The sequence below is a fragment of the Balaenoptera acutorostrata genome, unplaced genomic scaffold, assembly GCF_949987535.1.
Source record: "Balaenoptera acutorostrata unplaced genomic scaffold, mBalAcu1.1 scaffold_921, whole genome shotgun sequence".
Lineage (NCBI taxonomy): Eukaryota > Metazoa > Chordata > Mammalia > Artiodactyla > Balaenopteridae > Balaenoptera > Balaenoptera acutorostrata.
The window spans coordinates 27,165-52,439 of record NW_026646054.1 but is presented as its reverse complement, the minus strand read 5'-3'; the positions used below and the strand labels follow the sequence as shown (position 1 = coordinate 52,439).

Here is a 25,275-nt window from a genome sequence, read left to right as displayed (position 1 = left end):
TACAGAACAGTATGATATCTCATTTACATAAGAAATATAAAAATACACATACATAAGAATATAAAAAGCATTTAGTGAGTACACCAAAAAGTTAACTGTATTGGAATCTGGGTGTTGACTATTAGAATTATATTTAGGTTGTTTTCTCTTGATTTCTTCTCATTTTTTTCTACCAGAAACATATATTACTATTATACCAAAAAAAGTCAGAGAAAGAGTAGCAAAGAATATCTAAGAAACATCAGAAAGAAGAATGTAAATATAAAATATTTGGAAATGACCTTCACAAAATATATTAACATATTATTTGAAGAAAACGGTTACACTTTTATTAGAGTTAAAAATGAGATATGAAGATAAATGGATTTATCTATCTATCTATCAAGTTTCTGGCTAAAAGGCAATATAATAAAGATTTAACTTCTTTCCCATTTAATTTACAGGATTAAAATAATCCCAAACAAAATCACAATGAAGTTTTTTTGGTTTTTGTTTTTTGTTTTTAAGGGCAAATCATTCATTTATTGTTTAAAGATTGCAAGACAACATCTGAATTTCTGTAGCACAATGTAAATGTTTTACTTTTTTGATAAAGCAGAGTATAATAGAAAAAAACAATTAGTTTCCAGTAATATCTATATCTCTATTCAGAATTAAGTCTTCCACAGATATGTCACCTGGAAACAAAAGCCTGTTACAAAAAGCAAAGCTTCAAGAAGAGCGGCTACTTTTCGGGCAGGGAAAGGTTCATCCCTCTAGGGGGATGCTGTGCTATGTAAAATGGCTGCAAGGTCACAGCCTTGAGGGCGCTGGAAGTCTATTCTCCTATTCCACATGAAGTAGTGTGGTGAACTTCAAACGTCCGTTCATCTGCAACCAAGCTGGCAACCTTTAACTGATTCTTTCAAGCAGGTAAAAAATAAATTAAAAGAAATCCCTACACTGATGTTCCTTGATTTACACTGTTAAATCGTTCATTAACATGTAATTCTGGCTAAGAATTACATTTGAGACTCCTTGTTCAGATTTTGGTTAACAGTACAAATCTTTCCGAAATTCAAGTTCTTATTAATCAATCATTTGTCAGCTAGGATACATTCAGGCATCAGCTGCAACTACAGAATAGATGCACTGCCTCAGCGCTTGGGAAAGACAGAATCTAGAACACTACTAGCAGACAAAATATCTGTTACTAGACAGCATATGTGCAGTACAGCAAGATAAAAACATATATTCATATGTTGGCTTGTTTAAGCCTCAAGCCCTCAATCCTTTGTTGAAATACAATAATTTCATTCCTATGGGTTTTTTTTTTCCATTCCTATGGTTTTTAATACCAAAAACTCAACCTCCAGGAGGGCTAAAGTCTAATTTATACTCCAAACCAAGTAGCAGTGCAGTTCGCTACTACTGAGGCTGAATCCATAAAGACTTCAAGACCACGTCCAGAAGACAAGTTATTATATATAACACCCTAGAAGGTCTGAAACATAATAATCATATACATAGCAGGTCCTCCAGAGCTTTTTACCTATAACATGTTTTTTGATGAAAGTTATTTAATGTACTGGAGATAACTGTGACTTACTGATCAAATATTTGAGTACTTGTACTTACCTGGGATTTCATTTCTGGTGAAAGAAAAAGGAAGAACAGGACTCACTTAAAAAAGAAAACAAACTTTATAAGTGAAAGTAAAAATCTTATCACACACTATCACTTTTGGAAGCAGCATAGAGGGGCAGTCAACGGTAAAACACTGGTGAAGTAGGTCAAAACTCTAGGCCAAAAATCCATTATTATTATCATCAGTGACAGTACCACAACTGTGCCCTTCATAATTAATAATCACTCCTAAGAATCTTCATTTGGCACCAGATGATGCGTTTAAGAGAAACACTCTGGGAGGTTTTGAATCAGTCTTGGTTTTTTGTTAGCCAAGTTACAGGAAAATGTTTAAAGTGGGGGGAAGGGAAGAAGGAAACGGACCAGAAAAAGAATTTAAGCCATAAACCAACAAAGCACTGATAGTTCCAAACATGTCAGACACTAAAATGACTGATATAGGCTCAAGTGGTTTATTAAACCTATAAAAAGACTACACCAGCAAAGTCCCCATTTATCTGTAGAGTTCAGAAACTAAAACAAGGAATATTTTAGCTTGAAACCTTATCTCAAGAGAATCATATACACTTCACATGAATAAAAATACCTGAACCCCCAAAAAAAAAAAATAAAACCTGAAACCAAACATTTTTAATTGCTCCAATACCCCAAATATAAAGAAAAAATTAAGTCAGAAGACTGGGCAATCTCTATCTCCCCTCCACACTAACCACCCATCCCATGGAAGACCAAGGGAGATCAGACTTTCCAGACTTCTAACACCTGGCTGCTGCAAAATTCTACGGAGACTCCTTGTGGAACAGCAGTCTCCCATCTCTTGTGTCTCTCCCTGTCATGATCATGCAGGAAGCAAGTCTGGCTGTGCTATTTGTTATCACTGTCTGTCACCCATCTGCAACATGATATTGCTACAAAGGTAAGTACAAAGTAACGTATCTAGTTCCCTTTCCCCCAGAAGGTTGAGGCTCAGGTACAGGGGTAATTCTCCTGTGCACAGTCATAATTTAGGCCGACTCAGTGACTTCAACAGGCTTCATCATGTGATCAGGTTTGTTGCCAGCTGCATAATGCTCCCACATCTGTAGATAGAGCTGCTCTAGTTCCATTGTGTATTGTTTGGTGTTGAACAGAGGGCTAGATATTCTCTGCTTCCAGACTTTGCCACGAATTCTCTTCAGGTATTCTAGATCAGTTCCCAGTTTCACAGCTATGTCTTCATACTCTTGTCTATTTTTAGCAATAAGCTCAAGACAGCCTAAACAAGTGAGCTGGGAAGCTGCAACTCGGGAAGCAAGAGTCTCTCCTGGCATAGTCACCATGGGTGTCCCCGACCAAAGGACATCCATCCCTGTGGTGTGTCCATTACAGAGTGGAGTGTCCAAGCAGACATCAGCCAGCTGGCCTCTCCGAACATGTTCCTCTTTAGGAGCAACAGGTGAAAAAATGATACGGTTCTGGGGAAGGCCCATATTTTGCACGTACTGTTGAATATTAGGTTCTCCTACTGCTGGGAAACGCAACAGCCACAGTACGCTATTGGGAACACGCTTCAGAATATTTGCCCACATCTGCAAAGTAGATGGGTCAATTTTATATAACTGATTAAAGTTACAGTACACAATGGCATCTTCCGGTAACCCGTACTGAGAACGTGTGGTTACAATAATGGTACGGGGAACCTCCTCTCCAGTGGCAGCCTTATTGTTGATCTGGGTAGTTGCCAGTCCATTGCTAATACTGAATCCATTAATTGTTATCTGAATTTGTCCTCTGTTAATCATTTCAATAACTGCTTCTGCAATCGTATTCATAGGAATGACAGGCATATTGAGAGCTATATTACTGCTGTCTGTTTTGTCTCCTCCATCAGGACATTTCATCTTGACAATTTTCACGTCTGGTAGACTATCAAGAAATGCTTTGAGGTCGATGCCATTCAGCACAATTCGATTGTCATAAATGTGCCCATTGGACTTAAAATCGATGACTGCTTTTTCCTTCAGGTGAGGGAACATATTAGCATGATCACCAATAAAGAAAGTATGGGGCATATAAGCCAGTTTCTCAGAATACTGCTCAGCAACTTCAGCAGGTGAAGTTTCCTGATCAGTGATGATATAATCCATGAAAAGTGCGCCACTAGTCCCAGGGTACCCCAGCCACATTGCCTGAAGAGGAGCTGGCCTGAGAGCAAAGAGTTCATTTCGAGCACCCCTGGTATAACCATTCATATTTACAAGGATGTGTATACCATCTTGATGGATGCGATCAGCTGCTTTTCCATCGCATGGAATCTGAGAAAGATCAACGAAATGATCGGCTTCTGCCATCACCTTCGCTCGGAAGTTTGTGCCATCATCTGGGCTCAGGGCATAACAGAATACCTCAAATTTATCACGATTGTGCATGCCTGGAATAGACTGCATAAGATGAGAAGTAGGATGGTTCCCAAAGTCAGAACTCACGTATCCTACACGCAGTCGACCAGCACTGAGCTTCAAGTCCTTTGGATGTTCATACGGTGGTTTGTGAAGGACACTGATGTTATCCAGGCAGAGGTGCCCATGCCTCTCGGCAATAGCCTTCCTGACGCCGTGAGGAAGAGGATATAACATGCTGTGATGAGGCTGCACGGAAGGCAACCTGTTCTTCTCTAACTGGTCAGCCACAACGCTGACCAGCCTCTTCATGCGCTCATCATAGTCTGTCCAGTCACAGACAGTCTGCAGGCAATGAGCCAGATTACAATACGCGTCAGGAAAATCAGGTTGAAGCTTCAGAGCAGTGCGGTAAGAAGCAATTGCTTCTGGAATATTCCCTGAATCCTGGTGAATGGAAGCCAGATTGCTGTGGGCTTCCGCAAATGCAGGGTCAATCTGAATGGCACGGGTATAACACTGCAAGGCTCCCTGAACATCCTGCATCCCCGTTAGAGTGTTTCCCATATTACAGTAGGCCTCGGCAAAGGTAGGACTGATTCGAATAGCCTCCTTATAATGCATCAGAGCTTCCTGCACTTTTCCCTGCTGCTGCAATACACTTGCTAAATTTGAATGGGCAGCAGCAAACTCTGGGAAGACTTCTAATGCTTTACAATACAAGCGAACTGCCTCTTCAGTGTTTCCCTGTTCTCGCTTGGTATTGGCTAGGTTATTCAGAGAGTCTGCATGGGTGGGACACAGCCAGAGAGCTGTATTATAACAATCTTCTGCTTCGGCAACACTGCCCTTCTCTTTGAGAGCGTTGGCTAGGTTGCAGTAAGCGTCCGGGAAGTGTGGTTGCAATTCAATAGCTCGCCTGTAGGTGTCTATTGCCAGATCTATCAGGCCTTGCTCATAGTATACACAAGCCAGGCTGCCATGTACCACTGCATGATTTGGACTCAAGCTTAGGGCACGAAGGTAAGCTGCCACAGCTCGTTCAAAAATCCGTGCCTCTTTGAAGACATTTCCTAAATTGATATAAGCATCCAGAAAATTGGGGTCATGGGTGACAGCCTTTTCAAAGTGATGAATTGCAAGCCAAATCTCCCCTTGTGCATTGAAAACACAGGCAAGATTACTCCAAGCTACTGCAAAGTTCGGTTGCGTCTCAATTGCTTTCAAATAACATGCCTTGGCTTCTTCCAAGCGACCCAGGGCTTTGAGCAGGTTCCCCAGGTCACTGCAAACAAAGTACAGATCAGGATTGTACTGAAGAGCAGAGGCGTAAGCTTGTACTGCCCCTTCCATGTCGCCTGCTGCTACCAAAGCGGCTGCCAGGTTAATATAACCATCGATGAAATCTGGTTTGAGACGCAACGCATGCCGGTAATGCTCGATTGCTTCCTGCAACTGCCCGCTTTCCTTGTACACATTCCCCAAATTTGAATAGGCTTCTGCCAGAAGAGGGTTCTTTTTAATTGCCAGACTACTAAAGCGGGCAGATCCGTCCAGCCTTCGACACCGGAAGTGTATAGATGAAAGTAATAAAAGTACACCAGTATTGTCTGGCTCTTGTCTCCAGAGCTGCATGCAGTGTCTCTCAGCTGCCTCAAAATCTCCCGCCTGATAGGCTCGCTGTGTCAACTCTGCTAACCCTTGGAAGGAAAGCATACGTTTCGTTGGGTCTGTGCTGTCGGCCACGTTGCCCACGGAAGACGCCATCTGGAGCTTCTGGAGGGAGTGTGAAAAGAGGGTAATTGAGTCCCGCTGCTGCCACTACTGGCAAGAATGTTTCTAGAGGTAGCAAATACAAGGGCAGCAGCCGTACCACTGCTTTGGCAGGCTTAAGCGGCGGCAACAGTTACATACACTGAACCTTAGGAACTCTGGTTGGCCATCTATGTCTCACGGTCTTGAAAAAAATCACAATGAAGTCTTTTTTAATTGATAAAATGGTTCTAAAGTTTATCTGGAGATGCAAGAGGGAAGAGATGTGGGGACATATGTATATGTATAACTGATTCACTTTGTTATAAAGCAGAAACTAACACACCATAGTAAAGCAATTATACTCCAATAAAGATGTTAAAAAAATATAAAGTTTATCTGGAAGAATAAATGGGGCTATTGATAATAGAATTCTGAAAATTAAAATTAAGAGGTCAGACTTGTTCTAATGGATACATTTTAAAATGAATGCTAAAGAGACAACCGTTGAACCACTATGATACAGTCAAATAGAAAGCTCTTATACATCTAGCAGAAAGTGCTCAAACATCTCTTCATATTTTTGGAAACAGTGAATGTTGGAGGAAATAATGGTAATAGAGAAAGTATAAAATAAATAATGTTAGAATAATGGTTAAGGAAGGGTAGTTAATTTTTTACCTTAAAATACGTTCTAAAACAAATTTGACTGTATTTACCTAAAATCAATTATAGAGAAGTTAATGTAAAAAAAATTAAATCATTGTTCAGAGGGAGCACAGAAAATATGTAACAGATTCACGATGGTATAAGTCACTAAATCCAATGACTTTGCAGGACCAACTGATAATCTTGACTACCAACACTCTTTTTCTTCCCTTTGCTTCCTTTGACTTCTATGACACACACTGCCCCGATTTTTCACCTCACTTTGGTTGCTACTTCTCCAATTCCTTTGCAAGATTATCGTCCTTTGAAAGCCATTACATGTTTGAGTTCCTCAGGGCCCATTCCTTCTCTACACTGTCTCCCAAGATATTCACATTTACCCACGGCTCCAATTACCACCTCTACTCAGGTGACTCAAATGTAACTCTCCCCCAGGCATTTCTTACCTATCAGTATAAGTCAGAATCCCTGAAAGAGAAAGGTGGCACACTCAAATGTACCGTAATTAAGGAGACTGTAGTCAAGAGATCATTTGCAAAGGGTTTGGGGAAAACAACAGAGGACAGTAGTCCAGCATCTCAGGGAGCTTTTACTGCCTAGGCTTAAAGGAGGAGGTTAGGGACTTCCCTGGTGGCTCAGTGGTTAAGAATCCACCTGCCAGTGCAGGGGTTCAAGCCCTGGTCCGGAAAGATCCCACATGCCACGGAGCAACTGAGCCTGTGCGCCACAACTACTCAGCCTGCACTCTAGAGCCCGCGAGCCACAACTACTGAGCCCACGTGCCGCAACTACTGAAGCCCACGTGCCGCAACTTCTGAAGACCGGGCACCTAGAACCCGTGCTCTGCAACAAGAGAAGCCACCGAAATGAGAAGCCCACTCACTGCAACGAAGAGTAGCCCCCACTTACCACGACTAGAGAAAGCCCGGGCGCAGCAAAGATCCAACCCAGCCAAAAATTACTTAATTAATTTTTAAAAAAAGGAGGAGGTGGAAATGATTACTGGATTCGAGAGAGAAAAAAAGAGGAAGAGGTGGGAGGAAGAAGAGCAGGAGGAGCAGGAGGCAGAGGAAGAGGGTTTGAAGGAGGCAGGGTGGAAAGAGGAGGAGGTGGGGAAGAGGAAGAGATGATGCAGGATGTATATCGTATCGAGTAAATACTCAGCCTTCACGCTTCTTCCTTCATGTACCTCCTATGGGCTGAACGCAACTAGAAGGCAGAGCACACGGGAGCAGGTGCTGGGGATACATGGAATCTTGACATCCCACACACGTCAATGTCTCCAGGCAGGGATCAGCGTAGAGATGGGTGGAGAGTGGCTCTAGATGGGGAGGCAGAAGATATCTACCTAACAGACACCTCCGGCTTGGCTTCTTCTCTAGGACATCCCAGGGATATTTAAAACTCAGCAGGTCCAAGATTAAACTCATGAACTGCCCACTCCACAACCTCTCAAGAACAAGACTAATGAAAAACAAACTGGTCCTCTTTCAGTGTTTTCTGTGTCATCAAATGGTATCAAGGTCAGGCCTGTCTTCCCATAACTGTGCAGGAATGGATTGGAGTGGGGCAAGAGTAGGTGCAAATAGATCATTGAGGACTCTATTCCCCTAGTCCAGACACAAATGATGATAGAATGGGCTGAGGAAGTGTTGGTAATGATGAACAGAAGTGGATGGATTGAAGTGGATAGATTGAAGAGATATTTAGAAAGCAAAGTTGTTAGGACTTGTTATGAGATTGGATGTTTGGAGGTAAAAGTAATGTGGTTGTCAAAGATGACACCTTCAGTGATTTCCCATAGATCTTAGGAAGCAGACACAACTCCTTAACATGGACTTACTGGCCCTGCGTGGTCAGCATCCCCCACTTCCCACCCTTCAACCTTCCGCCTTCACTTACGCCAGGCCCCTCTGAGGATGTGGACCATGTTCTACATTCTTTCCGTCCTTCCTGTTTCCTGTGCTTGCCCCTGAGCAGGACATTTGGACCTGCTCTTTCCACTGCCTGTAATGCTCTTAGCCCACTACCTAAGTCCTCTTTATCATTCTTAGCTCAGTCACCACTTCCCCAGGAAAGCTTCCCCTGACTTCCCTAACTAGACCTAACCCTCCTATGAAAGTGCTCCTAGACTGGGTCCTTCCCTCTGTAGCCTCTATCCTTTAGTAGCTTACACACACTTGTGTGGCTTTTCAGTGAACGTCTAACATATTCTCAATCCCCCACCAGGATATGAACTCCACGAGGACAGGGGCTGTGTCTTTCTTGTCTCACAGTAAATAGTCTTATTGCCTCTCGTAGTACTTGGCACCTTGTAGTACACACACACACACACACACACTCTTTAATGAATGAATGAATAAAAGTAAAAGCAATGGAATACATCATGCAGAAACACACTGATGGATTTAATAGACTTAAATTATAATCTTCTCTATATTAAACAAGAGTAAGGAGTAAATGATAAGTGATAAACTTAGAGATATATTCATAATATAAAGACAAGAAGACTATATCTCAGTAGAGTTCTTGCCACATCAACAATACAAATAATACCCAACAGGAATTGACAAAAACAAAACAAACAAAAAAAACCCCCTAGAACAGAAAGAGTTATGACAACTTTTCACTGTAAAAATTGAAACTCCAAATAAAACTGGCCTAAACAATAAGGAAACCCACTGTATCACGTAACCAGAAGGATAGGATGGCTTCCCTCAGGATCATGAGACGGTACCCAACGATCACCGGGGACAGCATGCTTTCTTGTGCACATTCATCAGAGGAGAAATGCAGTCTCTTTGTTAGCAATACAATACAAATCCTGGGCTTCCCTAGTGGCGCAGTGGTTGAGAATCTGCCCGCCATTGCAGGGGACACGGGTTCAAGCCCTGGTCTGGGAAGATCCCACATGCCGCGGAGCAACTAGGCCCGTGAGCCACAACTACTGAGCCTGCACGTCTGGAGCTTGTGCTCCGCAACAAGAGAGGCCGCGATAGTGAGAGGCCCGTGCACCACCATGAAGAGTGGCCCCCGCTTGCCGCAACTAGAGAAAGCCCTTGCACAGAAACGAAGACCCAACACAGCCAAAAATAAATAAATAAATAATAAAAAAATAAAAGGAATTCCTTTAAAAAATATTTAAAACGTGAAATTTTGATGACGTTTTAAAAAAAAAAGCATATTCAAGGAAATATAGAAACCTGTGATCTTTGGTGGAATTAGTTTACCTAGCTGTGTACTGAAAGGTAATGGTCTTTTGAGCCCCCTCTCTCACACTATCCTGCCCCCTGGGGCCACAGATAAACCTGTTAGCTAGAAAGCAAGCTGGTTGAGGCTGGGCAAAGATTTATGTATATCACCCAGGGCAAACTTTTTTCTGAAAAGGTGGGAAAAGCCTCAATAGTTATGAGGAAGGTGGATTCCAGAAGGCATGAATTAGCAATGGTCCTGAAGGGAATCCTGCAAGGGAATTCGGAGAAGATGGTCAGAGAATGAGGGCCGAGCTAGGAAGGGGCAGGATTGATATATGAGCCATAGTCCTTCATTGCGTTTGGAAATGGCTGCATTTGGCAGAAGACATCCTTATTCTTCAACGAACAGAAACATTTGCTTCCAAGTCATCTGGATTTTTTGCTCCCCTAAATAAATACTTCTGGATTCAATCAGAGTGGGAGACAAACAAGTTTAGTTGTTTAAAATCCCACTCATATTTCTGAGCCGTTTTCTTATCAATTATCATTGGAGTATCTTTCACTTAGTAAGTAACTGAGGTGCTAATTCTTGGTCTTGAAATGTGATACCAGACCCAAGCCATATTCTTTGAAATCATTGGGTTAATGTGTCTTCATCTAGAAATGTGACTCCTCCTAAAACGATTTCCCTTAAAAACTGCGGGACATTGAACCATTCCAATTACCATTGGGCTCGTCAGTGATACAGATGGTGGGAAATTCCACCATACTTTATATATTATCTCATTGCCACTATAGCAAGAACTTGCTGAATTCTTTAGAGATTATGATATTATTAACTCAGGTTCCATTTATAGGCCAGCATGACAAGGACAACTGCTTTCCTGTGTTGCATTTATTTCTTGATACTGATTCTTCCTCTTGCTTAGAAGCAGTTCCTTCATTGTTTCAAGTTAGTTACATTAATTTGGATCCGTTTTCCAATGTCAGACTATTTGCTTTTAATCATATGGTCTTGTCATCTGCATGTGTACTTTATGCTTAAGTTACTGATTACATTTAGAGGTAAATGAGTTAATATGCACCCTCACAGATCAACAAGAAACCATTACACATCTAGGCAGTAGTGACATAGAAATAAAGGCTACCTCTTTTGTAAGCAGTTTTTTTTAAATGTGAGTCCAGTAGCACTGAAACTTTCTTCAGCCTTACATATGAGTAGATTTTAGTATGTCATCTGTGTGGATTATGAGTTTGTAGGCTTTGGCTCTGAAAGCTGTAATTACCAATGTTTGAAAGACATCTGTGAGGGTGAGGATATGGAGAAGATAAGCCAAAAGCAAGATATATAATTACCACACCCTGTCTTCCTATTGGGCACTCTGGATGTTTTAAGCAATTAGGACGTTTTAGACAGGTCCTTCTCCTATCAGAGTGCAACATCAGGTTGCTCTGAATGTAAGTCATCAATCTTTCAGGCAGGAAGTGTCCTCTCTCACATACACTATCAGCTCATAGGTCCTTCAATGACTAGGGGTGGAAAAGATCCATACTTCTCTATTACTGAGTGAACATATCCCTGACTGTCCTGCTATAAAGGCAATTTTTATAGAGGGAAAAACACTGGGCCTGGAGTCAGGAGAGCTGATTCCCAGCTCTGAATCTCTCATGTGCTGTGACCCTGGCCAAGGCTTCAAGCCTCAATTTTCCCATCTGAAAAATGGAAATAGTATAACTACCTCACAGAATGATCACAAGCAAAAAGGTCATATTTATGAAAGTGCTTTAAAAATACTATGAAATTTCTATACAGTTCAGGATATAGAAAATAAAAAATCATGTAGAGTTGCACCATTTCTTTGGAATGTTAAATATTTGTTTCTGTTTTCATCTCTGGTTAAATACTGAACATATATGCTTTCAATATTTAGGAATGCATTGAATGCATAGCTCCGCTATGAGTAGCTATGACTTGGAAATATTGGGAGAAATGACAAGATTCCTTGTTATTGATAATTAACAAAGGAACCCTTTCTTTCAAAGGTAAGGGTAGCTTAAACCTGACTCACAGTACTTTGCTCTGCCTGATTTTCTTTAAGGAAAACTGCTGAAAAGTTTTCTAAGAATAAGTGAGGTGAGATTGGCCCTTGAGTAAGGAGAGTGGGCAGCTAAAGCCTAAAGCTTCTTTCTCAATAACAAGTTTAAGTGCCTTGTTTATTTTCATGGGATTAAGTGACACTTGTATAAATACCTTACTGAGTAATGGTGCTGTGGCAAAAGTGAAGTTTATTTAAGACACTGCTCCACCCAAGGTGAGCAATTAAAGCAGGTATGTAAACTAAGTCACCTTTGGCTTCTCTACTCAACCCGATGAGTAAGTAGTACTAGAAAGGAAAAATGGTGTGGGGTATATGGCATGGCTGGAGGTGGGAAGAAATAGGAAGGCAGAGGAAGCCTCCCTGAAAGAATGAAGGAAGTGTGAACGGTGGTAGGGAAACTATAACAATTGAAAATTGATTCTGACTATTGATATCAGTCTATCAAGTTAATGCAAATTAAGGTGGCATGAGATTTCTTTAAAAAAAAAAAAAAAGCCTTTTCCCCATACAGTGTAATAATAACCACCTTATTTTAAATGTAGCCAAGAAGGGCTGTGTTTGCTCATGTGATAGGGTTTCCGTACGTCCCACACCTGGGGAAGTATCAGCTAATATTGATTTAGCACTCATTTATACCTGATGGTCAGGACCAACTAGAATAGAGGAAAACTGGTACAAATTAGTGAGGCCCTGTGGTCCCAGTAAGTGGTCTGGGGCCCAACTGTTGTATATCAATACAAATAACTCTTCCTGGGAAGGAATGGAAAAAATATTTTAAATGGATCTGAATCTGCTCTCAGAAGCTCTAGTGCTATCAGGCTAAAGATCTCCTCTAAGAATGTTAGGAATGGGTAAGATCAAGTTACATTCTTAGATTTTTATTATGTTTAGCTTATTAATTTGGGAGGTAAGCAAACTAGAAGCAGAACAGGCTTTAAAACATCTGAGTTTGTTATTATATTATGAATAATAACTGTTAGCTGGTCCATTCCATTTACCTTTTCCTCAATGAAATTCTCTATAAAGAAATATCCATAAACTAGTCTTACATTTTAAATATCGCTGCAGATTATTTGGAACCATAGAATTAGATACCAATCCACTGAAAACTGTTTTCTTTGGGTAATTTCCACGAATTGACATCAGTTATCCACAAATCTTTGTATTTGGCTAAACACTGAGAAAATATGTGGGGCCTGCAATTAAACTTAGTGAACTTTTAATCATTTCTAATCCACTGTTTCCCAAATTGGCCAAATCATAAACATCACCTGGGGAACTTGTTAAAAATTGTACAATCCTGCCCCTCCTGCTCCCAGACCTGCTGAATTAGACTCTCTAGGGAATGAGGCTGAAATCTGTATTTTTAGAAGGGCCCCAAGAATGCCTGCTGAGATATATGTTTGGGAAACAATTCTATGTCCTTGTCGTATTCCTCATGATGTCGGAGCCCTTCAAACCCCAATATTCCCTTCTGACTACCCCTCTCCTCAGTGATCGCAGGCTTTTTTTCTGTTCCACCCCACCTAAGAAAGGCACATTCCCACCAACCACTGTGGCCCTCAGCAGCAGTGAGTCTCTGCGGCAGGTGCAGTGGAGAGCGTCTACCATCTTGGGTGGGGAGGTCATGGAGTAAAGGGATGGAGGTGTGGTCTGGAAAAGTCTTTCCAGAGATTCCCCTTGACAACCAGTTGTAGATGACATTGCTACCTCCTTAAATGGCCACGCTCAACTTCCTTTGCTCTACATAAATTTTTTCTTTACCTTCACTCTCTTAACGTCCCTTCTTCCTGTAAATGGAGGGGGAAACATTGTCCCGTTTTGTCAAACTTGTGCTCTTGATCAAATCCTCTACTGCCTCATGGAAACTAAATCTATTAGTCCTCCTCATTCCAACTTCATTTTTTTCTCTTTTGGCTTCTATTGGCATATCAGTAGATGTTTCTTCCCTATTCTTTTTAAACTAAAGCAACATATACTTTCTTGGACTCTGATGAACCCCAAGATCCCATTTGACTTCATGCCTTCTGTTTACTGTCAAATTTCTCAAAAAGAGAATTCTACATTACTTGCATTCATCTTCTCACCCTTCTCATCAACCCAACTGTACCCTGGCTTCCACAGAGCCACATTTTATGGACACTATTGGTGTGAAGATTTCCAGTGATGAGATCCAATGACTTTGCTTAGCCCTTAACCTTCTTCCCCATCTAACAGCTTTTGACATTGCTGATCACCACATCCTTTTAAAGACTTTATCAACTAGTGATCATTTAACTATAAGAACAAAAACCTATTCAAATGATTGAAACAGCAAGGGGGAGGGTAATATAAGACCAAAGAAACTCTCTCACAGAAAGTATAATAGGGCTGCACAGGGATTAGCATCAGGAACTAGGAAGCTATCAGTAACCAATAAAGTTTTAACAAATAATTCTTGGGCACCTGCTATATTCCAGGCACTCCTAGGTGTTCAGTGACCAAGTAGTCAACAGAAGAGACAAGGTCCCTGCCTTGAGAGACTTTATAATCTAGTGGGGAAGGCTTACATAAACAGGTAAACAATTGTGTATTTACACCATATAATGAGCACTACAGATGAAACAAACTGACCTAATGATACATTATTATAAGTTATTAGTGATAGGCAAGGACTCAGAAAGGATACTCTGAAGACAAGACATTTAAACTGAGATCTGAAGAATGTGAGGGAGCCACTCAGGGCAACTGAGGATTGGGGCTGTGGAAGGAGTGTTTTAGGCTGAGGATACACCTGTGTGCAGACCCTGCAGTGCTGTTTCGGGGGAAGTGAAAGGAGGCCACTGTGGCTGGAACTTAAAGGGTGAGGGGGAGAATCAAGGGAGGTAAGGTTGGAGAAGGAGGCAGAAGCCAGAGCAGGCCAGGCCTTTTAAGTATTTAAAGGAATTTGGATCTCATGGCAAACTAATTGGAAAACATTGAACTGATTTAAGCAGGAAACAACAGGGTCCGATGTATTTCCAGGTTTACCCTGACTGATGAGCAGAAAATAGATGAAAGGAGGCAAGAGTAGAAGGTAGAAGACCAGTTGGCAGCTACAGCAATAGCTCAGGTAAGAGATGATGGCAGTTTGATTTAATGTAGTAGCAGAGGAGATGGAGAGAAGTGGATGGACTACACATCTATTCACGAGGAGCAAATAAGAGGACCAGCTGATAGGTTAGAGTTGGGGAGGGAAGGAGAGGGAAAAATCAAGAATATTGCCTGGGTTGTCCTGTTTACAATAACTGGGTGAATGGTGATAACATTTACTGAAGTGGGAAAAAGTAAAGATAGAATTTCTTTTTAATAGTGAGGGGAGGAAAGCAGGTTGATAGAAATTGAGAGTTTAGTTCTATTTCAGATACATTAATTTCAGATATTCACGGAGACTTGACATGTCATACAGACAAATGAATATCTGAATACAGATTTTGGAGGAAATGTCTAGGCTAAAGAGATTAATTTGCGAATTTGTTACCATTTTTAGTATTTAAAGCTATGGGAATGACTGAGATTACCAAGAAGGTGAGTTCACAGACAAGAAAGCAGAGAATAGAGCCCAGTTTTTAGAGGGCAGTAGAGGAGGAAAAACCCCTGAAGGTCACTGAGCAGCAGTGGTTAGAGATTTAGGAGACAGACCAGCCAATAGAAGAGATTTGGTTTTCAAGAAGTTGAGCCTGACTAACTGTGTTGAAAACTGCTAAAAGTTGGAGTAGGATGAGGTTCAAGGAACATCCACTGGGTCCAGCAATATGTAGGCTGTTGACAACATGGATTAGCAGTTTTCATTGGCGTGGTGGGGGTGGAAGTCAGATTCGAGTAGATTGAATAGGAAATCAGAGTTAACCTGTAGACATCTCTCTCAAGAAGGTTTGCTGTGAAGGGATCAGAGAATTAGTATTACAGATGGAAAGGGATAGCATAAGAATCTTTGTTTTTTTCTAAATGTTAGGATGGAGCATGTTTATACATATTGAGGATAATCAAGAATTTGATGATGAACAAGAGGAAGGGAATAACTGAAGAAATGAAACCCCTAAGAAGAGGGGAAGGAATTTAAATCATAAGTAGAGGAATGGCTTTTGACAGGAGAGGAAGAAAGAAAGGAGAGATGGGTCCAAATGCCAAAAGATTTGTAGATTTGATGGTAGGAATATACTGGAGTCGCATCAGGGTAGGCAGGTGTGGGGATGGTTTTAGAAGATTGAAGAAAAGGGATAAGACAGAAAATAGTCGTCATGGGAAAATAAGCATACTCTCAGTTTCTCTCTCTCTCGCTCTCAGGTCATCTGTTCTCATTTTGATTTTCTGCAAGTCACTTCATTCGTTTCTTTCAGAAGGCAGGTTTCCTCCACTTTTCTGTTTCTGTGACAGAAGATGGCCACCCCATACACAGGTTTCTGTGATCACCCAGTTCATGCCCTTAATAGAATAACATTGTATTTCTTAATTCCAAATTCCCAGGGGAGAAAACCTGATTGGTGCAGCTTTGGTCAGTTATCGAACTCAGGTCAAACCAACCATGGTCAGAAGAACAAGGTCAAATTGTACAAACATAGCTGTCAGGCCCAAACCCTCTGTGTGTTGGCGGAGGATTAGATCTTAGAGAAGGGGACGTGAGCTCCCAGATATACCACAGACATCTACCAAACATCCTCTGAGACACCAAATTCTTTAATTAAGAAGTTCTTCCCTTCTGCCTTCTTTCCTAGTTTTGTTTTCTTTGGATTGTTTATGTGCTTACTTTTCCTCCTCCACTAATGTATAATTTCTCAAAATTTTCGCCTTGATCCTCTTTTTCTTTATTTCTATATTTTTCTCCCTCGCCAACTTCATTTGTGCCCATGGCTTCAACTATCATATGTACATGGATAACCCCCCAAGCCATACCTATGCTCTTCTCAACTATCATTTAAAAACTGCTCTTAAGGGCTTCCCTGGTGGCGCAGCGGTTGAGAATCTGCCTGCCAATGCAGGGGACACGGGTTCGAGCCCTGGTCTGGGAAGATCCCACATGCCGCGGAGCAACTAGGCCCGTGAGCCACAATTACTGAGCCTGCGCGTCTGGAGCCTGTGCTCCGCAACAAGAGAGGCCGCGATAATGAGAGGCCCGCGCACCGCGATGAAGAGTGGCCCCCACTTGCCGCAACTAGAGAAAGCCCTCGCACAGAAACGAAGACCCAACACAGCCATAAATAAATAAACCTAAAGTTTAAAAAAAAAAAAAAAAAAAAAAAAAAAACTGCTCTTAAAAACTCCAAACGAGTTTTTTTCTCTTTTTTCCCCTTGTATCAAAATCAGATGATGAATGTTTTTTTTTTTTTTTTTTTTTTTTTTTTTTTTTTAAAAGGATTTTCTTATTTATTTATTTATTTATTTATTTTTGGCTGTGTTGGGTCTTCGGTTCGTGCGAGGGCTTTCTCCAGTTGCGGCAAGCGGGGGCCACTCTTCATCGCGGTGCGGGGACCGCTCTTCATCGCGGTGCGCGGGCCTTTCTCTATCGCGGCCCCTCCCGTCGCGGGGCACAGGCTCCAGACGCGCAGGCTCAGCAATTGTGGCTCACGGGCCCAGGTGCTCCGTGGCATGTGGGATCTTCCCAGACCAGGGCTCGAACCCGTGTCCCCTGCATTAGCAGGCAGATTCTCAACCACTGCGCCACCAGGGAAGCCCCCAGATGATGAATGTTAACTCAACTAGTTACGGTAAACATTTCATACTATAGGTAAGTCAAGTCTTTACGCTGTACACCTTCAACTTATACAGTGCTATATGTCAATTATATCTCAATAAAACAAAGGAAAAAACTGTCTCCACTTGAATATCCTCTGGTTCTCTTATTTATAGATGAGCTCATTATCTTCTCCCAAACCTGCTCCTTCTCTTGGCTCCCTATTCCTGTTAAAGCCACCACTATCCTCTTAGGCATCCAAGCCTGAAGCTTCAGAGCTGTCTGACGTCCTACTTTCAAGGTCCATCAGCTAAGAAGGAGTATCACCTGCATCTTTTCCTCCCCTCCATGTCCCCTATCATTCTCCTAACTCTCATTACCTAAACTCCATGGACTATTCTCAAAGTCTACTAAATCATCTTCCAGTTTACAGTCTCCATCCAGGTTGTAAACTATTCTTGCATGAATATTCAAAAAGCCCAGCTCCATTCATGTTCTCCCCACCCGCTCAAGAATCTTCAACAGCTCCTCCCTGCATACTCGATAAAGGGCAAGCCTTGCCTGGCAACCTCCATGACATGTCATCAACAGACCAAGACTTATCTTCCATTTACCATCAGTCGAGGCACACTGCTCGATCATCTCCTAACACAGCCTGTGTATCCCTAGTGACAAGATTTCCTCATACTCTTCTTCCCTGAAGCCTTTCCTCAAAAGTGATCTTTCCCTCCCATTGCTTCCATTGGCTTTATTTGCATCTCTCTTATGGAAGACCTGTGTTTAGACATGGTTTCTACCTTTATCTGTAGAAATTACCTTTTTACCTCTGAGAGACTACAATTTACCAAAGTATGAAAACAAGGATCTCTTACAGAGTATACAAGAGCGTCGCACTTTGAAGGCATTTAATAAGTGACTTGATGAGGAGTTACTAAGGCCTGATGCTAGTATTATTGCTATTAAATGCTCATGTAGGCCTATTAAATATATTAATATGAACCTTTTCAATAGGATGCTTGGTAGGACACTGGAAACCTTCTCAATAGGATGCTTGGTAGGACACTGTGCTATAAAAAGTTTAAAATAATTTTAATAACTTCTCTAGTCAAGCGCTGCTGATGAGTTGATTGCACCTTAACAGCAGTCACTCAACACACTTATATGGTAAAAAGTAAAATTCAGTCACAGAGGAGGAAATTAATCGACACAGTTTAATCACTCCAAACTCTCACTTAAAAAAAATAGTATTATGATAATCAAGCACAGTCTCTTCATAGGACCACTACTGCTCTCATGTACTGTTGACACCATGTTTGGAACTAAAACAAATGAAATGTCACAGCAAAGAGAGAATATTTGTAGGTTTCTGGTCCCCAAATCTTGATTTAGCCTCGGAATGTGTTGGCTTTGTTCAATACAGTCTTTTAGTTAAATGATAAAACTCTACTTATGCATCAGCCTAGGGGATGTGCCCCTGGCATCATAGTTGGCAATAGGAACTGCTGTGGAGATGAAAGCTGAACAATTGGTGGTCCTCATCACTATTTTCTATCCAGGCAGGAATAATTGCATGCATACTCTTTTGATATTTATCACTTAAAAAACAAGATACCCCCTCTTTCTCTTGCCTCTTCTGAACTTCTTTTAAAAACAAAGCATAGGGACTTCCCTGGCGGCGCAGTGGATAAGAATCTGCCTGTCCATGCAGGGGACACGGGTTCAATTCCTGGTCCGGGAAGATCCCACGTGCCGCGGAGCAACTAAGCCCGTGCAACACAACTACTGAGCCTGTGCTCTAGAGCCTGTGTGCCACAACTACTGAGCCCACGCGCCGCAACTACTGAAGCCCACACGCCTAGAGCCTGTGCTCCTCAACAAGAGGAGCCACCACAAGGAGGAGCCCGTGCACCGCAATGAGGAATAGCCCCTGCTCGCCACAGCTAGAGAAAGCCTGTGCACAGCAACGAAGACCCATCCCAGCCAAAAATAAATAAAGTTAAATCTTTAAAAAAAAAAAAAAAAGCATAGGGAAAAGCTCCTTGACATTAGTCTTATCAAGGATTTTATGGTTCTGACACCCAAAGCATCACAACAAAAGCAAAAATCAACAAGTGAAACTACATCAAACTAAAAAGCCTTCTGCACAGCAAAAGAAACAATCAACAAAAACGAAAAGACCACCCACAGAATGGGAGAAATATTTGCAAACAACATATTTGATAAGGGGTTCATATCCAAAATATATAAGCAACTCATGCAATAGCAAAAAACCAAAACAATCCCATTAAAAATGGGCAAAGGATCTGAGTAGACATTTTTTCCAAAGAAGATATTCAAACGGTCAACAGGTATATGAAAAGGTGCTCAACATCACTAATCATCAGAGAAATACAAATTAAAACCGAAATGAGATACCACCTCACACTTGTTAGAATGGCTATTATCAACAAGTTAAGCAATAATAAGTACTGGTGAGGATATAGAGACATGGGAACCCTTGTGCACTGTTGACGGGATTGTAAACTCGTGCAGCCACTATGTAGAACATTATGGAGGTTCCTCAAAAACTTAAAAAATAGAACTACCATATGATCCAGCAATCCCACTTCTGGGTATATATCTGAAGGAAATGAAATCAATATCTCAAAGAGATATGTGCATTCCCATGTTCATTGCAGCACTATTTACAACAGCCAAGATATGAAAATAACCCAAGTGTCCACTGATGGATGAATGGAAAAAAATTGTGGTATATATACACAATGGAATATTATTCAGCCATAAAAAGAAGGAAATCCTGCCTTTTGTGATGACATGGATGAACCTTGAGGGCATTATGATACGTGAAGTAAGTCAGATGGAGAAAGACAAATACTATATGATCTCACTTACATGTGGAATCGAAAAAAATCCAAACTCATATGAACAGAGAATAGGAGCAGGGGCTGGGGAGTGGGAGAAATGGGTGAGGGTGGTCAATGGTACGAACTTCAAGTTATAAGATGAATAAGTTCAGGGACGTAATGTACAGCATGGTGACTATAGTTAACGACAGTATATTGTATATTTAAAAGCTACTAAGAGAATAGAATTTAAAAGTTCTCATCATAAAAAAGGTTTATAACTATGTGAGGTGATGGATGTGTTAAGTAACCTTATCGTGTTAATCATTTTGCACTAAATACCCATATCAAATCATTACATTACACGCCTTCAACTTACACAATCTTTTATGTCAATTACATCTCAATAAAGCTGGGGGGAAAGAAACAAAGTAAAATATTTATTATTTACATGAAATGTTCCTTTCTACTTAATTAAATATATATATTTTTCAGTTTCCTTACACAGGCCTCTTGAGAATTGCTCCTAACAGAGAGAGAGAACTAACCACATACCAGCAGATGTCACTCTGTAAGGGATCCTCCTCAACTGTCCTTCTCTGTCAGTTCCAGTTGGTTATTTTTTTTTTCCTGCAAATTTCAACTGCCTTTTCTCCATTACCAATTTCAGTTTCCATTTTCAACATCTGATGAGCCTCCAAGAGCCACTAGGACTAGTATTTTTTTTTTTAAATCTTTATTGGAGTCTAATTGCTTTACAATGGTGTTAGTTTCTGCTTTATAACAAAGTGAATCAGTTATACAGATACATATGTTCCCATATCTCCTCCCTCTCGCGTCACCCTCCCTCCCGCCCTCCTTATCCCACCCCTCTTAGGACTAGTATTTTTCACTTTGCCTGTATAAGGATCATAATACAAGATATGCTTCCCTTTTGAATGCTGGCCCCAGTGCGAATATCTGTTTAGTTTAAAAAGCCACATGGAACATTTTTCTACTCTGTGGCTATGTCTTTGCAACAGTGATATACTTCTTATTATCCTTTTTTTTTTTTTTTTCTGATGAAAGGCACAGTTTAGTTCATGGGACAAGCACTGGTTAAAATTTGCTACTCTTTTCAACAACATTGAGCAAATATTGTCTACCAGGTACCAAGCACTATTGTGGAGAGTCAGCAGTAATAAAACAGATAAAAAGTCTTGCCTTCATGGCTCTTACATTCTACACGGACAGAACAAAAAATAATTAAAATATACAATAGGTAGGTGGTGATGTGTGCTCTGGGGGAAAAAAAAGGAAGAGAGTAGGGAACATCTAGGGGGTGCTTGCAATTTTAAAAAAGAGTTTTCAGAAAAGCTTTCATTGTGAAGGTGATGACATCTGAGTGAAGACCTGGAGGAAATGAGGGAGCAAGCCATGTGGGTAACTGGGGTAGGAACTGCTCAGGCAGAGGAAACACCTAGTGCAAAGGTGCACGTAGCCTGTCACAAGCAGTAAGGAGTTTTACTGTAAGCATCTGCCAGGGACAAAAATTCAGGCAAGGCTCTTTTTGTTGCTGCTCTAAAGAATCCACCTACAAGAGAGTTTAATCAGCTGAAGATGAACATCAGTGCAGATCTGTTTAGTGTTCTCTCTCAGCCGTGACCTCATTTCTGATACTGACAGCCTGGACTGCCTCTTAGATTTGGTTGGGGCTTGGATGCATCCCCTGGCAAACCTGGATGAAACTAGAAGAGGCAGGTTTTGGTAGCTCTGTAGGCCCGTTAGTTATCTCATTCTCTCTTCACATGGGGCTACATATTAATCAGAGGTAGCCAATGATTCCAAGTTTTAATGCAACCTAAAGTATAGTCCATTACCATACATGAACCAAGAAGTAAGTGTAATCGTTCTACTTCAGATTAGCTAACGGTGGAATCTTGTTCCACAAACAGCCAAGACACGGGTTACTGAGAACAAAGGTATTTCCCATGCCACCAAATTGCGCTTTCAGTGTTGTCTTCTTCTAGGTAGGTCAACATAGTAAAGAGGTCATTACCAACATTAACATATATAGAATTTCCAGGGATTATGTTACACTTGTATTCAACAAATAGAGATAATCTGCACGGGACCTAGCCATCCCATAGCTAGCACAGTCGGGTATGCTCTTCTCGCCCAGCAATCCACACTTCCTTCTAAGGGGGGTCCCAATTTACTGAGGGGTATGTTTTCCTAAAGCTTCTTTTCATACCCTTGGAGCCCACTCCCAAACTCACTAAGAATAAAATACTCTTAAGAACTCAACAAATGGACATTGGAAAGCCGATACTGGGTTTAGTTGATTTTAGCCCACCTTTGATTTGTTTGGAGACTGAATTCCTTACACATAAAGATCAGTATTTATTTCATGAGAACAAAGGTTTAAGAGGCAACCAAGATATATTTAGTAAAGAGAAGGTGATTGAACCTCCAAATAGGTCATGGTGACTTATGAGCAACTGAAAATAGTATTTTAAGATCATACTAGTTCTCTGTGTGCGTCATTTAGATTTGTTTTGGTTGTCTGATTTAAGTTGGCGTTGGCAGTTTTGAACAAACACAGAAAGACTTTAACACATGGCTAGGTAGGTTGTTTTAGATCCAAATCAGGTATTGATCATTAGGACTGTGGCTTGGTATAAATTTAGAATTACTGTAATCTAAAGTGTTGGGGTCGTTACATACTTATATTTAGGAGTGGCCAGAGATAACATTTCTATTATGAAACCATGCTCTAATCAAATCGACAACTTGGCAATTTACCAGCATTTTTAAACACTTCACATATTTTAATCCGTCAATTTTTGTTCTTGATATTCTGAAAAAGTCATCAGAAAGAAGCCATTTATCATTCTTTTTCCCCATGAAGGAAGGCAATTTCCTAATGAATGAGGAAATCTTTCATTTCAGATGGAAAAAATAACACAATAGGTCAATTATACTAAATTTAAAAGAGTAAAGTTTTTACTACATTTATATTTAATATATGTTATTCTGGAAAGCAAATACATGTGAACACAATGGGGATAATAGTAGTATCGTACCTTGTGGATTATAGGAGGATTGAAGGAATTAACACATAAAACATTCTTACAACAGTGGCTGACACATGAAATGCTCAGTAAATGTTAGCTGTTATTCTACTATGTGATAAAGTGAGGAACTGTCACTAGTATTCATGGGTGCAATTCTTGCATTTTACAGAAAAAGTGGTTTCATCCACTTTTTACAGAACCTAGTATGCTTTCTGTTCTGAGGGCACAATGAAGCTGAGAGGGATGGCTCCTCTAAGTGAAACTGACCCCTGCATTTAGTGCCTGAAACCAGAGGAAGCTTGTCAGTGTGGGCAGACACCAAGAGTAGACCAATCTGATCTCCCACTTCTTTTTTCTCTCATGGAAACGAATGGAGGGTATCTGATGTGGACCCTTCAATCAATTGTTCCTGCTTAATGTTTCAAACCTTGGTTTACTGTGGGGTAAACTTCGGTTCCTGACAGTCATCCAAAATCTTAGTTTCTCTTCAGTTCCACTGCAGAATAAAAACTAAATTTACCCCAGTGGATTGTTACATCAAGTCTGGTATTATTTCTCCCAAGAGGCCATCTGCTTCTGGGAAAAGACAACAGGGCGTGCCCTCCATTACGCCTCCATTTAACTGACGGTGCAATGATGGACAATTCCTTGTTGACCCCTGCAATTCAGAGTTATTGTCTTGGAACAGAAGATTTGATGATCTCTTTTCACTCCATAGGATAACTGTAAAAGTATCCACCCAGTGTTCAATCCAACCCCCAGACATTGCTTCTGATGGCCTTACATTCTTTTAATTAGTCTACTCAACACAGAAACTCAGATTCCTAAAATTAGTGGGGAAGGGATGGATTCTTCTCAAACATCCCACCACCAGAACAGGTGTACTTGGAAAGTCAAGTTTGCCTGACGTATCCTCTGTCTCAAGTGGTACAAACGGCCCTGGAGGGTGGAGCCCTCACAGCCTGCTTCCCTGGGCGTGCGCGTCTGTGGGTGTCGGGGTACGCGCAGGACACACACGGACCCACTGTCCCAGGGCAGCCCAATCACGGTCCCCCTCTCACCTCAAAGCCTGTCAACTCTCACGCCCCTCCTTGAACGCACAGCCCCTTTCTCCGCCTTCGCTCCTTCGTATCCCGCCTCCAAAGTAGGACGCCCACTTTCGTTGGCAGATGCTCCTCTCACTCCTACCCGGAAACCAATCACTCGCGTTCTGGTGGAGAGTGACGGAGACAATGGGAATTCTCGTTGCGTCATCTGCCCGCCCCGAGCGCCGGGAGGCGGTGCAGGGGGCGGGGTACGGGTTGCGGGGTTAGGTGCCTTATGGAGTGAGGAGCGGGCAGAGGAGGCGGTGGCTCGGCTCCGCGTTCAGCCAGGCACCTCGAGGCCCTTTCCCCCTACCAGGTCCCCAGAAGCAGGGATCCCGGCCCTCCCTGCAGCTGCCGGGCTCTCCTGCGCGTGCAGCCCCGCGAGTCTGCGTGATGCCGGCGGCTGCCCCTTTCCCCTGTCAGCGCGATGCCTGTGGCGACGGCGGCGGCGGCTCCCGGCTCCTCGAGGCCCCGGCCGTAACCGCCACCCCGAGCCCGGTCGGGTGGTTGGGGCCGTTGGACGTTAGTTTTCGCAGCCTTCCCCTCCCCCCCTCGCTGAGGCGGCGGGGGTGCGCGTTGCGCAGGGGGAGCCGAGAGACTCCTCCCCCTCCACGATCCCCCCGCCCCTCCCCCTTACACGCTCGCACGCACTAGCGCGCCGGCTCCCACACGCTCGCGCGCCTCCCGCTCCGCGCCTCGGTGTTGGCCGGCATCGTCCAGGGCCCGCGGAGCCAACATGTGCACTGCCTCCTCCTCTTCCAGTTCCTCTCAGACTCCTCATCCCCCGCCGCAGAGGATGCGGCGCAGCGCCGCGGGTTCCCCGCCCGCCACTGCTGCCGCCGGGAGCGGGAACGGTGCGGGCGGCGGTGGCAGCGGCGGCCGCG

The 25,275-nt window shown here is 42.1% G+C and overlaps 1 protein-coding gene across 1 annotated transcript; it reads right to left on the bottom strand.

The window, feature by feature from the left end:
• Positions 1 to 2,494: 2,494 nt before the first annotated feature.
• LOC130706821 (UDP-N-acetylglucosamine--peptide N-acetylglucosaminyltransferase 110 kDa subunit-like) lies at positions 2,495 to 24,428 on the bottom strand. Its single transcript, XM_057539442.1, has 2 exons — positions 24,368 to 24,428; positions 2,495 to 5,780 (listed from the first exon to the last, which is right to left on the bottom strand). The coding sequence occupies exon 2, from the start codon at positions 5,769 to 5,771 to the stop codon at positions 2,631 to 2,633; it is 3,141 nt and encodes a 1,046-aa protein (XP_057395425.1). The 5' UTR covers positions 5,772 to 5,780; positions 24,368 to 24,428; the 3' UTR covers positions 2,495 to 2,630.
• Positions 24,429 to 25,275: the final 847 nt, after the last annotated feature.